Source organism: Periplaneta americana, chromosome 1, assembly GCF_040183065.1.
Source record: "Periplaneta americana isolate PAMFEO1 chromosome 1, P.americana_PAMFEO1_priV1, whole genome shotgun sequence".
Lineage (NCBI taxonomy): Eukaryota > Metazoa > Arthropoda > Insecta > Blattodea > Blattidae > Periplaneta > Periplaneta americana.
Window position 1 is genome coordinate 52,034,754 of NC_091117.1, and position 15,820 is coordinate 52,050,573.

The 15,820-nt window shown below is 36.2% G+C and overlaps 1 protein-coding gene across 1 annotated transcript; it reads right to left on the minus strand.

Annotated features, from left to right (window-relative positions):
* Positions 1 to 1,279: 1,279 nt before the first annotated feature.
* On the minus strand, positions 1,280 to 13,794 carry LOC138695316 (protein dj-1beta-like). Its single transcript, XM_069819745.1, has 5 exons — positions 13,570 to 13,794; positions 7,878 to 8,039; positions 5,472 to 5,541; positions 4,981 to 5,100; positions 1,280 to 2,252 (listed from the first exon to the last, which is right to left on the minus strand). Exons 1-5 carry the CDS (start codon positions 13,792 to 13,794, stop codon positions 2,134 to 2,136), a joined length of 696 nt encoding a protein of 231 aa, XP_069675846.1. The 3' UTR covers positions 1,280 to 2,133.
* Positions 13,795 to 15,820: the final 2,026 nt, after the last annotated feature.

The following is a 15,820-nucleotide window of genomic DNA, read 5'->3' on the forward strand; positions in this document are numbered from 1 at the left end:
GAGATTGTTTGCTAGGAACTATGGTACACAGCAAACATTAGTGTGGTCAGCAGTGTGGGTTTGAGAATGCGCCTAACTTGAGGATCATTGCAATAGATCTAATAAGGTCGCAGTGATGGGTCGTAGTGCCTCCTCCCTTAAATTCCAATTCAATTCAAGATTGGTACGATATTCTAATTTTATTGATCTGTCATATAATATAGTTTGAGTTTTCAGTCTGAAACTTATCTATTTGTTGAACTGAATCAATAACCCTGGTTGCGCATCAGTAATTCTCTTCTCTGCTAATCATACACCTACACTGTGTTTACTGAATGTTGACTTCTGCTGTTTTCGCTGAAAATTGACTCTTGTGAATTTTTTTTTACTCTTTCCACTTTTACTTTTTCAATTTTGAAACGAAAACCTTTATTATTTTCATTTTCTCAGGACACACCAGCAGATCATTCGCAGCACACTGGTTTGAAAATGGCTGGGTTAGATGATCGTTCACCTCTGCCGAGGTATGTGGACGTAGGGCCAGCAATTAGTTAGTTGGCCTTGGCCTTGGCTCGCATCCAGGATTATTATTATTATTATTATTATTATTATTATTATTATTATTATTATTATTATTATATAAAAATTATTTGACATGTCAAACATTTACTGAAAATATTGTTTACAATCGTATACAATTTTATTTATTGTGACAGCTGACTGTACCCGCATATATGACACCCAAAAGACGCAGAAGTACCTATACACGCCATCTACTACTTTCCACAGCTTTCAGCATACCATTACCATTTATGTAACTTGTGCTAAATGTGACCAAACACTGATTTCTCTAATGAGTGAACAGCTGCCTGCATTTCAGCATTTGGAAGCCTTTTTTTTTTATATACAGGGTATATCACAAGCTTACAATGAAAACAGAGGTAAAATGGCATTTAATATCTATGGTGGAAAGACAATTGAAGGGTTCAGAGTCATAGTGGGCCAAGCGCCATTTATTAAAAACAGAGAAAGCAAGGAATTAAGTGAATACTATAGTTTAATGAAGATTGACATATCATCTAGTTTGAATGTGTATACTTTATATTACTTGCTATAAGTTTCCATTGAATTATGGTGATAACTTCATTTTAATCTTTGTTTTCTAAGGTTTTAATAAATGGCACTTGGCCCACTATGGTTCTGAACCCTTCAATTGAGGATGATGGACCAGTACGAGAAGAATTTGACCTGGACAGGGAAGACTAACAAATGTGCCTCCTCTAAGATTGAGAGCAAAGAATTTGTTGCTGAAAAATCTTTATTTTTCCCTTATGATAACTTAATAGACTACATAATGCAAACAAAACTTTTTATGCTGTTCACAAATTATCTTCCCGTTTTTTAACCAGAAATTTAACAATCATATTGTACAAAACACTAATCTAACCTGTACTATTATATGGATCGGAAACATGGAGCGTAACTAAAAAGGAAAAACACAAATTAATAGTTTTTGAAAACAAAGTGTTGAGGAAAATTTTTGGTCCAATTTTTGACCCACTTGAAAAAAGTAGAAAATTCGACATAATAATATTCACAAACTTTATAATCAACCGTCAATTTTAGATGTAATATGGACCAGAAGATTAAATTGGGCAGGACATGTTATATATATGGATGACTGCAGCAGGGTAAAACAAATATATACAATATATGAACACAACAGAAGGCCACTGGGAAGACCTTGAAGTAGATGGAAAGATGAAATTCAGAAGAAAAGCATGGAAATGGGAATTACCAACTGAGAGGAACCAGCAAAAGACAGAACAGAGTGGAAGTGTTTTGTGAAATCGACAGAGAGTCGACATGCTCCATAATGTCCTTTGATTGACTGAATAATAATTTTGCTCCATGTTAAGAGCATATTCACATATATTAATATAATCATAGTCTTTGCAGTGTATGTTGACACTAAACAATCTTAAAATATTAAAGCATTATATATTCATTTTCACAGCCACTTCTTTTATTTACGTTACTTTGGCTGTTTAGTAGACATAAAAGTGAATTATACTGTTGAATTCTGTCTTTTATCCACACTTATATACAAGTTGAAAGCAGGAACCTTGACTGAAGAAGTTTTTACATTACAATTCAGGCTATGAGCATTGCTTTTGCTACAGGAGCAGAGGTTCCAGGGCCCACCAGTTTATCAGCAATGGCAAGGGCAAAATCAAAAGCTGTGGCTGGACCACGACTTGTCAATAAATTACCTGAAAATAAAACGTGTTATATCAGGTGATACAGGAATCTGGAATCATAAATAGGACTAGTATACAGCATGATGAGACATTTTAACTTCCTGGGTTGTTGGCTGACGAACTTAACTAGAGCTGTTACAACCGATGTTATAGCTGTACTGTGCATGGAGTGGAAAAGGAACATGTCCGGATGAACTTCATGCTGAGTTCTTCGTCCAAAAGAAAAAATGCTGCGTGACTGTATAGTGAAGTTTTGTTCACACTGAATCAATGGATATATATATATATATATATATATATATATATATATATATATATATATATATATAAAAGTAACCGATTGAATGAACAGATTAGTACAATGTAAGAAAACAGAAGTAAAAATATATGAAAAAGTAGACAAAAAGGTAAATAAATAAGTATGTAACCTTGCACTTGACAGTTGTTATTTGTGTTGGCAATCCTTCCTAGGAAAAAGTTGAAGAACACTGTGCAGTAGCCTTCTGAACCAATCAGAACGTAGCATTTTCTATCAGCTGCTCCTGTTGCTAAGCTGGACTCTGCTATGTTGTCGGTTTGCTATATGATGTTACACATTGTTACTACCATGTGCGTAATTTGTGTGTTAATTTTATAATTATAAATTATTTGTAGCACTGCTCTGATAGGTCGCAAGAAAAGATGCCATTCAGAAAATGGTAACTCACGTAGTGAGAGTCCTTTGCCTAAATAGTTAGAATTGATGTAAATGGCTTGTCAATTTTATGACCAGGAGAAGGAATTTATATATATATATATATATATATATATATATATATATATATATATATATTAGTGCTGTCGATCGATCAAAATACTTAATCGATTAACTATTTGAATTTAATCGATATTAATGTTATATCTGAACTGCGACCGAACACGAGCGCTGCTCATTCGGTCTCAAATTTTGTTAATACTACTGTATCGCCTTTTTTATATTGATTGTATTATTTTATTTCTATTTCTCTTGTTTGTAATTATATTCTTTATTCTGTATATTTAAATTTAAATAAATAAATGTATATATTGTATCGTTATTAGGGGTTCATTTCACTTTCCTTCCTCCTCTTTCTACTTTTCTGTTCCTAATGCTGACCTGCTATAGCACTAAAATCGTCCTCCAGTGGCTTAAGGAGGGAAAGCTGGTGATCAACAAGATCTCCCAGTTAGGTCCAATGGACCCGTCGACCAACAGCAGGTGTGGTCCTCCAGACATTCTGGGGGTTGTGTGTGAATGAAGTAGCCACCAAAACGTTAAAATATGGTGTTCACTTAAATCGGCTACAACTTGCCATTTTCACTCCAACATGAATACTGGAGTGCAAGAGGTCAAATGACTTTATTGTCAAACACCTGGCATTAGAGAACAGCAACAACAAAACAACTATTTTAATTATTTATTAACATATTTATTATGAGGCTTATAATTTATTGTGTCAATTTCTCCGGGAATTTTTGAGACAAACACAAATAAAAAAAAGTATGAAGACTCACCTACTTAATACTGCTTCATCCATGATTTTAAACATGTGAGTGCATTCACATGCTCTGAATTAAGTGCAGCTCTATGTTTAGTGACAATGTTTCCTGCATCACTGAACACGTAAAAACTTTTTTTTTGTCAAGTACTTCTCCACGATCATTCAATTTAAATCCAAACGTTTCACAGAGTTTACCTCTCGAATTCTCATACGACATAATGGAATTTACACTTTTCATAGATCACAGAAAACTGATTTTTTTTTCTTTATCAAACTAAACACACAACCTTCATATATAAACTCAGTACAGAAACTGGACCTGCAAAAGTACAGTTGTCGAAACAGAAGACTGGCCCCTATTGTAATCCGAATTATTAGATTTTAGAAAAAGAAGAAGATAGTTACGCTCTCACTTGCACACAGTCTAGACATGGTTATTTTATAAGGAATGAGGGGGATGAATCCCAGAAAAGTATGTATTTCATATGCTAGGAAGATGAGCTGACAACAAGGTGGAAGTTTTCTTGGAAAACCATAAAACTTAATAAGGGTTCTGCATTGTGTTTCAACTTTCAATAGAGGTAGACTAGTTCACTGTCCTCATATCTCCATCTTTTTCTGAAGTGTTTCTGCAAAGATTTTCCCTACGCTACCTGGTTTACAGTTAGAAAATAACAGTACTATTGTGCTTTTAAGTAAGCAATTTCCGAGAGAGAAATATTGTCGGAATTTTTAGTATGAGTTTGTATTAACAAAATAATAATTAATATCAGCTACAACCGATTAATTTTAATCAACTCGATTATTCGATTAAATATTTTTGATCGATTAATCTTACAACAGAAATTGATCGATTAATCGATTAAATCCCACAACACTAATATATACAGCAGACATAAAAAACTTTAGGTCTCTCTAAGAGGACAGTAATAAAGGAGTTACATAATGATTATCAGTACCATTTGAATTAACAGAGAAGAATATAAAATTCTGCATAAGTTAAATCTGCTGTTGTGGAAACACTGTATATCTCGCTATAACATTATGCAAAGCTGTCAGGTGCAAGGTTACATCAAACTGGGTATAAGTAAATAAATGAATACATGAATGAATGAACAACTCGATTAATGAATGAATAAATAAATAAAATAAGCATTATTTAAAAGGGTACATAAATAAATACATAAACAATGTATTGAAAACAGTCAAGTCATACTAACCATCCACTACCACATTTTCATCCTTGTACTTATAATTTCCTTCAAGTTGTTCTTTGAATGAAGGATAGGAGGTGAGTGACTTGCCGAAACCAATATTGTGTGTCTGCAGTGCTGTTGGGGCTAAAACAAACATATCACTGTTAAGAGATACAAAAATGAAACACAAACACAGACAAGATTATTACTAACGGACTCCAGTTTTATATTTTTCACTTTCTGAATTTAAAAAGTATAAAAGAGAAAGGAAATATTTTTGGGCATGACGTCTATCTGTATACAGTAATTTGTTATAAACTACTGGATGGATTTTGTTTGTATTCAGCATCTAAAAGTAAATTTATCCAGAAAAAAATGTACGAGTCCAACAATGGTTAATAATAATAATTTTCGCAATTTGTTGCTCTAGTACACATTATAAACTGACAAATGTATACATAATTATTTACATTTTTCGTTGTAAATTGCTTCCTCTCTTAATTGAAGTGACTCACCAGCACAGATAGCAGCTACAAGACGTCCACTCTTGTATTGTTCTTGAAGAAGTGTACCAACTTCTGATGACTGGAAATATAAAAACATTTTTATTTATTTTATTGGGTTATTTTACGATGCTGTATCAACATCTAGGTTATTTAGCATCTGAATGAAATGAAGGTGATAATGCCGGTGAAATGAGTCTGGGGTCCAGCACCGAAAGTTACCCAGCATTTGCTCGCATTGGGTTGAGGGAAAACCCCGGAAAAAATCTCAACCAGGTAACTTGCCCCGACCGGGATTCAAACCCGGGCCACCTGGTTTCGCGGCCAGACGTGCTGACCGTTACTCCACAGGTGTGGACTACAAAAACATCACTGCCAGGAATTAGTATTCTTATGAGTACTAGAAAATGAATAAAGTTTACTACTTTATAGCCAAATAGCCTGACTTTATTTGCCAATGACCAGGAATTATATCCTGTGAAGTTTAATGTGGAATATCAGATATAAAATAAAATTTAATATTAAGTAATAAACCAACAATAGTTTCATTAAAAAGAAGCTTTTAATAAAAAAAAAGAAGCATTTTCTGCGGACCTCTGAAAAAAGAACTAAGGAAGAGACCAATGAAGTGCTTTGTTTGGAGTGTGGCATTGTATGGAGCAGAAACATGGACATTACGACGAAGTGAAGAGAAGCGACTAGAAGCATTTGAAATGTGGACATGGAGAAGGAAGAGCATGTAAAATGGACAGAATAAGAAACGAGACTGTGTTGGAAAGAGAGGATGAAGAAAGAATGATGCTGAAACTGATCAAAAAGAGGGAAAGGAATTGGCTGGGTCACTGGTTGAGAAGAAACTGCCTTCAGAAGGATGCACTGGAGGGAATGGTGAACAGGAGAAGAGCTCGGGGCAGAAGATATCAGATGATAGATGACATTAAGATATATGGATCATATGAGGAGACAAAGAGAATGGCAGAAAATAGGATAGACTGGAGAATGCTGGGTTTACAGTGAAAGACCTGCCCTTGAGCAGAACACTATTAATGAATGAAAAGTTTCATTAAAGTAAATGCTTAAAAAACAAGACTTCGAAACTTTCAACATCTCTGACCCAGAAAAGCTACTTTCAGCATGTCATCTACGTGAAACATTTATGCTTTTGGTTGTGTATTATTGTGATATTTAGATTTTTAACGAATGCAGGGGCGATTTCTCAGGGCATGCTATGCTTGCTGCGCAAGCCCAATATTTTCGTAGAATGTGTATTTCTCAAAATGGGATTACGTACATTAAAATTTATTTTGATTTTTGGAATATTGTATAGGCGTAATACCATCCGCAGGTTGCACACCGCAAATATCACAATGCTTGCTCGTTTCTCGGAGCTACACGAAAGATGTAGAAACAGCGAGAATATGATGCGCGCGCAAGTGCCTTCCTCCTTAGTCAGTCCTATAGGCGCAAATGCTTCTGTTATGTGTTGTTTGAAGCTCTGGTACGAGAGCTACACCAATGACTATTTATCGTTACACAGACCAGTATTGGCAGCGGGAATATGTTGTGATTTGCGAGTGCAATGTAATTGTATGAGCAGAATGCATGTGTTAGCTGCTGCATGTATTATTAATTCTTAAACACTAATTTGAAGTATTTCAATGAGTTCGGAATTGTGTGTCATTGAAACCTTATTATTAAATCCATTTTCCCGAAGGACTATTCAAGAGAAGACAGACATTATAGAGAATATGTGCGCTCGTTCAGTGCAGCTCAATACAACAATATGCATTGGTTGGCAGGGTCGAAAAAACTAAATAAACTGTTTTGTTGGCCATGTTTGTTATATTATATCGAATTTCTACATCTGATAAGCGAATATGATCCATGTCCATGGTAACAATATATCATGGAATTTCAGCATCTGAATTGAAACCAGGTAGCTATTGTTATCTTGAGGTCTGGATCCTTCTTTATTGCTTGCTCTGCTAGCCCTATATTCTAGTTACATATGAACAACCTCAAATGGTTTGCTTCGTCTTGCAATGGCAATAACCTCTACCCTTGTGACACGCTACAAGTATGATTGCCATTTTATTTGTGTTACGTTATTCAGCTAAGCAACACAATCAAAATACTACAGCTCTCGAAGTAGTGTGAATATCAGCAAGATGATGGCAGCACACGATGCAATATGTGCGATACAACATTTTTTAGTTTGGTCAAAAATGGACTTACAATGTTATTCTAGACAGCCATTCAATTAGAGAACCCAAATATGTAACACTTCGAACTAATTCAATTTCCCAATCTAGTGGTAGAAAGTGAATTCCCACTATCCACACTAAGAATGAAATATCGGACTACATTTTTTTGGGAAGCATATACAAAACAGTGACCATAATGCTTTGAATTTCTCACCTCTGCCAGATTCTTAGCCCCTCCTAATCCACCAGGTAAAACAATGGCGTCGTATGGACCTTTAGATATGGCTTCCTTCAGAGGAACATCAGGACAGACAACTACATTGCGACTACATTTCACAGGATCATTCCCTGCCAATCCCGCCACTGTCACAGTAACCTGTAAGCAAAGGTGTTACTTGAAGCAGAGAATAAGTAATAATTTATTGATGAGAAATGTTTTCAATTTAGCTTAGAGTGTCCCATTTATCTTAACCACCCTAAATAACCTTGTACACAAGCACCAAATGAAAAATTGTTTCATACAAAAGGTGTACAACTGAAAGGGGGAAATAATACTGATGGAGAATCAACCTTGTAGCATTATTTATTAATGAGATACGAGTACTAACATTATTTTTTTATGCTCGACCATGCCGAAATGTAGTAAGTTAATTATACACCTGGTAGTAGCCCTTTAATGCACCTCATTAAAGTACACCTATTTATTATAGTTCAGTTGTTCAGCCAATGACAAATCACCATTATAGCATTATAAAACCGCAAGTATCGATTATTCTCGGATATGCAATCGAAAGACAACTAGTGAAACGTCACGGAGTCTGGAAATCCAATACTGTCGCAGAAGGTTATGTTCGTTACTATAATAATTAGCGTTAATTGTAAATAATATTCAAATAAATTCAATTTGTCATCTCGTTTTTCAATTCTAAATCAACTTCCAGGTTATATCAAGATTAATGTTCATGTTATTATCTAGATTATATCAAGGTCAATGACATTCGTTCCTCGGAAAAAATCAATACTTTCGCGTCTGTGCACATCTCACAATTTAGAAGGTCAGTTCCACTCCTCACTTAGATAGCCATAACATGAATACTTATGAATAATTTCAAGTTAGAAATATGGTCGAGCATAAAAAGTCGTATGAAACTTGCCTATAATGGTAATTAAGATGCTCGTATGAAAATTATACTCGCGTCTTAATTACTACCATTATAGGCTTGTTGCATAATGTACTATTAAATGACACTATGTATTTGCTATTCAATATTTCAATTAGGCTCATCAAGACCTTTTCAAAAATGTATCAGTGGGTCATTCTGATTCTAATAAATGGAACGTTATTGGTGCCTTGACAGCATGGTTCCTGTGCATAGACTTTAAGATAGTGTAAATAATATGTAGTACATTACAGATGATACTCAGGGTCGCTTAACCCATTACACGTAGCTTTTAGCTTTATTCCGCTGAACATTGATGACTGAGTGTCTGGTCTGTGCTATATTTGGTTTCATGTGTTTACTGTAAACCAAAGCCACGTGGAGTGGGTTACGCAATCCTGGGTATCTGTAATGTATGCCTATTACGTATTGTTTACACCAACTTGAAGTAAAACCACTGCGCGCGCGCACGAACGCACGCACGCACACTCACTCTCTCTCTATGTGATCAAAAGTATCCGGACACTCCGCAAAACGTGTTTTTATCACAGAAGGCGACACAGTGGTCAGCAGACATCAGACTGCGCAAGACCGCATAATGAGATGATCTGAGGAACTCACGGGCTTTCAATGTGGTCAGGTGGTTAGGCGGAACTTGTGTAAGAAGTCTGTGCGCAAGATTTCCACTCTCCTAAGCATCCCCAGGTCTACTGTTAGTGATGTTATATTGAAGTGGAAACGTGAAGGAATGTGTACAACCCAAAAGCATGCAGGTCGACCACCCATGACTTCCAGAGACCGTCGAGTGTTGAAGAGAGTCGTACAGCGTAATCGTCAATCATCCACTGCCATACAGGAATTCCGAACTGCATCAGGATCTTCTTCAAGCACCATGACTGTTCGACACGAGGCGTGTAAACTCGGTTCCCATGGCTGAGCAGTTGCCCATACCCACACATCACATGATGTAAGGAGTGTCGAAACTGGACCCTAGAAGAATGGAAAATCGTTGTGTGGAGTGATGGATCACAATATACAATGTGGCGATCCGATGGTAGGATATGGGTGTGGCAAATGCCTGGTGAATGACATCTACCAGCCTTTATAGTGTCGACTGTGAAATTCGGGGATGGTGGGGTTATAGTGCTGTCATGTTTCTCTTGGAGGGGGCTTGGCCCCCTCGTTGTTTTACCTGGTAATGTCACAGCAGAAGCTTATGTTGACATTTTAACCACTTTCATGTTGCCTACCATTGAAGACCAGTTTGGGGATGACCATTGTGTCTTTCAAATCAAACAAGCACCCATACATACTGTAGGTCTTGTCAGGGAGTGGTTTAACGACAACGTCGCACTAATGGACTGACCTGCACAGAGTCCTGATTTTTATCCGAAACAACATCTCTGGGATGTTTTGGAACACCAACATCATGCTAGACCACACCGACCCACATCGATAACTCTTCTCATTTTGGCACTCATGGAGGAATGGGCTACCATTCCCCAGGAAACCTTTCGCCGCCTGACTGAAAGTATGGCTGCGAGAATGAAGGCTGTCATGAAGCCTAAGGTTGGGCCAACACTGTATTGACTGCAAGTGTTCCCAATGAAGGGATGCCCAAACTTGTACTTCATTTTGAGGTGAGTGTCTGGATACTTTTGATCACATAGTGTAGGTATATATATATATATATATATATATATATATATATATATATATATATATATATATATATATATATAGACACACAAACACACACACACACACACACACACACAGAGAGAGAGAGAGAGAGTGTGTGTGTTAAAAAGCACTTCTTTTTTGAGAAGTAACAAGAAAAAAAGTGTAATATGGGTCCTAAAATTAATATCTTCTGAGATATGAGTTGTTCATCAACATCACAGGAAATGCTCAATGTGATTTCCATTAAAATAAAAAAAGAGGGTATGTAATTATGGTAGTAAGCATTGGCCATAAGTTACCACCATCTTCCCACAATACAGGTTCAGAGCACATACTTTCACATTAGAAGGTAAAGAGAGTGATAATATCAGCCATAAAAAAGATAAAAATGTAATTAAAATGTGTGTATATAATTGGTATACCTATGCCCTGGATCCTTTCTGAAAGGAGAGTATGTGGTCGGTGCTTACTAAATAGCCCTCATTACCAAAAACAGCATTCAATATCCTGAGAAGTGATAGTGGATTATTCTTCAAAATAAGAATAAAAGTTTAATAAACATGGGTCCTAAAATTTACATCTCTTAAGATATGAGTACTTGTCCATTAACATAATATGAGGGACTCAATGTGATTTCCATACTACATAATTATGGTACCACTGAATTTAAAACCATTGGACAGTTTGGTTTAAATAAGGATTGTCATAACGGTTCATGATGTACTATAGGCCTACCAATATCTGAATGTATTTTGTGGTTCTTTTGTATCATAACATCACTGACCAGCAAAAAAAAACTGATCATTTGAAAAAAATACTAAAAGTCAAGTTTAAATGTTAATTATGAAGTAATCTCAGGAATAACATAACTGTTATCGTACTCAATTTAAAAATTACACTTTTATGAACTTTTGACATGTAAATTCACATTCACGCCTTTCACACCAATTAATCCTCAGTTTATCGCCTAACAACAAAGGAGTGTTTTTCTATGCTGAACATGTGGGGTAGGTCATCATAAACAATTGAAGAGGTTTTATTGCTTTATTGCTTCCCTTCCTTTTTGAAAATGAGTAACAACTGTCGAAAATGGTATGTTTGCCGTTTCGTCAGTAAGTTTAGTTCAGACAATGCCTCTGTCACCCCAAGACGTTGCCAGAGCTGTCACTCTCATTGATGAAGGATGCAGCCTCCGTTATGCCGCTGCTACCATAGGCGCACCATACAACACAGAGCAAGAACCTCTGAAACAGTTCCGGGAAACACAGAGTTACTCCGGAAGACTTGGATCTGGCAGAAAAAGGAAGACTTCAGCCCGAAATGACCGATTTCTCGTCAGCCAGGTTTTAAGAAACCGCCATACCACAGCAGTTGAAGCTCGGAATCGGCTACATCAAGTGTGGGATGTTAATGTGAGCGAGAGGACTGCTTGATGATGCCCTGGAGAACAAAATCTTCAATCACGACGGCCTGCTACGAGACCAGATCTGACCAGACAGCACCGAGCCGACCGTCTTCAGTTCGCTCGTCAGCATGCCCAATGGATGTGGAGCAGTGGAGCAGTGTGCTGTTCTCTGATGAGTCTAGGTTCTCTCTGAAATCCCCAGATGGTAGGGAAAGAGTCTGGAGAGCCATATGCAGAGTGCACATTATCTGCAAGGACGCCATTCGGTGGAGACGGTATCTCCATGGTGGCCCAAACGGAATTGGTGACTGTCGAGAATGGTAGTCTCAATGCTCACCGCTACATCAACGAGATTCTCGTCAATCATGTAGTGCCCTTTGCTCCATTTATTGGAGATGATTTCATATTCATGCATGACAATGCTCGTCCACATGCAGCACACTGCGTATCACAGTATCTTGATGCATTGGAGATTGTTCGTATCAACTGACCAGCTCGTAGTCCCGCCCTAAAACCTACAGAACATCTCTGGGTTAGGTTGGGTAGACGTATCCGAGATCGTAATCCTGTTCCAGAGACCTTAAGTGATATGCAGGCGGCACTCCAAGAGGAATGGGACAATATCGGCCAGAGAGACATCACAACCTTAATCGAAACCATGCCTGAGAGAATGGCGGCTGTAATTAGGGCCAGAGGGGGATATACCAGATACTGAGTGATTGTTTCAGGTGTTGTGAAGTTAAGTTTTGTGCATCAACATGATTTTCAGTGAAGTTTAGTGGACAAATATTAAGCTGAAAGTTATGTGAAAAATTTTACAAAATTTCAACAAAAGTGTAGTTTTATTAACATATGACGGTCATTGACTTAAAATTGGTGTGAAAGGTGTGAATTAACGTGTCACCAGTTCATAAAAGTGTAATCTTTAAATTGAGTATGATTACAGTTATGTTATTTCTGGGATTACTTCATAATTTACATTTAAACTTGACTTTTAGAATTTTTTTCAAGTAATCGATTTTTTTTTTTTTGCCGGTCAGTGTAATATGAAATAGAATAAACGGAAATTACCGATAAAGAAATTTATTTAACACTTAAACTATTTTGATAGCGTAAAGTGGGGTAATTTTGAACGCCGAGGTGACTTTGAACAGTAATTAGTGCCTTTCTAAATTAAAAGCCGTACCCAATTGCGAAAAAAAAAGTTTAAATTGTCAACAAACTATAGTTCAGTTTTTTCGCAATATGGTACAGCATTTAATTTAGAAAGGCGCTAAATTACTGTTCAAAGTCACCCCACTTTAGGGTACCCCTAAATCGTTGAATTTATAAGGGGCTTTGTGCTGGGACTTTTTTTTGTGTGAAGATGCAGTTGAGCGTATATACAACGCATAACGAAAGCCTAAACCAACCAAATCTAACCTGTCACAGATTCGTATATACAAGGTGTGTAAGCGGGCTACGAAGGAACTACCTCGGCGCTAGTTTAGCCACAATGAGCACCGAAAATTCTGTATAGCCCTTTTTTAACATACATATGAGTAAAATAAAAAGTGAAATGCTCATACACGTATGATGATAACAGGAAATGCAATCTTTAATAACAAGACAAGTTATATTTAGTAAGTTAATGTCAAATTTATTAAGAATAACCTAACCCCTGCACGACGTAAAATATCAACAGAGATTACGAATTCCATTTCTTCCGCTCCTTCTGCCAGAAGTACAAGAGCTGTTTTATTTGCCATTTTGCAAGTCGAAATGAACCTGGAAGTCCTTGAAATATACGAAGGAAGGACAGACTTCCGTGTTTGTAAAAATAAACTCCTGCACGCGTAACTCAAAGATGTTGATGTTATTATATACATGGTTAAGCGACACATTCAAGCAACCATGGCCAGAAATGCCAATTCCGCCAATTCATTGAAATATCACAGACTATACTGTGCTGTTGTTATTATTATATAATCTTAGACAGACGTCCGAAGATACTGGTCACTGTCACCAACTTGGAGGGGAAAACACTTTTCCAGGGAAATGTTTAGGGGCGGATAAAGATGCTATGGGGATTTTCAGGGGAAAGATAAATTTTAAATTTTTTTGGGGGAGTGTTTCTCTAAAAACTATGTCATCTCATTAGGATTTATTTTTGGCATTAATTATAGTAAAACTACTGTGTTGTGTAATTTTATTGAACAATGAATATCGTGATCATGAATCCGCTCTTCGGTCAGTACCGCAAGCATGTTTTCTCACTTGATCTCTTTATTACTCGTATTATATCATGACGCTCTCTCCCGCCTCGCGATGCACAATGTTGTCCTTGTCTTGCTGTCGCCCTGGGTGACGCTGTTGGTATAGTACTGGCCTTCTGTGCCCGAGGTTGCGGGTTCGATCCGGGCCCAGGTCGAGGACATTTAAGTGTGTTTAAATGCGACAGGCTCATGTCAATAGATTTACTGGCATGTGAAAGAACTTCTGCGCGACAAAATTCCGGCACACCGGTGACGTTGATATAACCTCAGCAGTTGCGTCGTTAAATACTTAAAACAAATTTCTCCCTGTCTTGCTTGTCATGATACAACAATAGTGTCTACTGTAAAATGCTGTTAAATAATTTCCCCAATCTAAATGTATGCTTTTGATACACCTGATTTTCATTTCTCTTATATTCTAAATCAGGGGTGCTCAGCCATATGAATACTGCGGGCCAATATAAAAAAAAAAAGAAAAGAAATGTTCTTTTGGAGGGCCACAGACATACTCCAATAATAAATAATTTACATAAATGTCTTACTAATTAGTGATTACTGTAATTTATAGTAATTAATAATACAAGATCGTTCAAATATATTTTTTTAAATTAAAAAGTTTGAAACTTTACTATCAGGCCGCAGCAAACATGTGGCGGGCCGCGGGTTGTTCACCGCTGTTCTACATCTATGTTTTCTTAATTATATTTCATTTTATATTAAATACTAGCTGTACCCGTGCGCTCCGCTGCCCCCGTTAGAAATAAATATAAAGTAATTACATAACTAAAATAGGACATTTGATCCAGGGAACATTCGTGTTTGATAGAAGGATAAATCGTTTAATATGTTACTTAATTTAAATTGCATCCAAATAATTAAAATGCGATCATTTTGGTCCAGAGACACTCATTTGGTGCAATGACAATGTTTCTTAATTTTTATTACATGCAACCATAGTTTAATGAAGATTGACATCATTTAGATTTAATGTGTATATTTTATTTTACTTGTTTCCATTGAATTATGGTAATAACTTAATTTTAACCCTTGTTTTCTACGTATTCAGTAAATGGCGCTTGGCCCACTATGGTTTTGAACCCTTCAAATAACTTAAATTATATTATATAATATAATATTATATTATATTATATTATATTATATTATATTATATTATATCAGAAGTTATATACTAAGTTCAGTAGCATTCTTTACTTTTTTGTAACACTTACCTTTCTAAAAATAGGTATATTTCCACTAATCTCAAAAAAAATTATTTGCAGCTATGTACTTGTAAGAATTTCATTGTTAAAACAAAATTAATGGTTTTTCATGAACTTGTAAAAATTTCTATGGTTAAGTACTCTTTGTCCCTTGTTGCAGCTCATGAATGGTGAGAAGATATATAAATTTAAACTGTAATAACATTATAGCATTATGTCCATCTAGAGAAACTACACTTTCCAATGGTGAAATAATAATTAATTATACAAATCCGTTAATTTAGCTTCCGATATTACTTCATATAAACACAGAAACATTCTCTGTAGGCTGTCTTTCATAGCTTTCGATTGTTGTTGTCCAAGGCCCCTTATAGACGAAGGCATTTGTTTTTTATTTCATTATACGGCCTTAGATGGCAGTTATTTTAATTTTA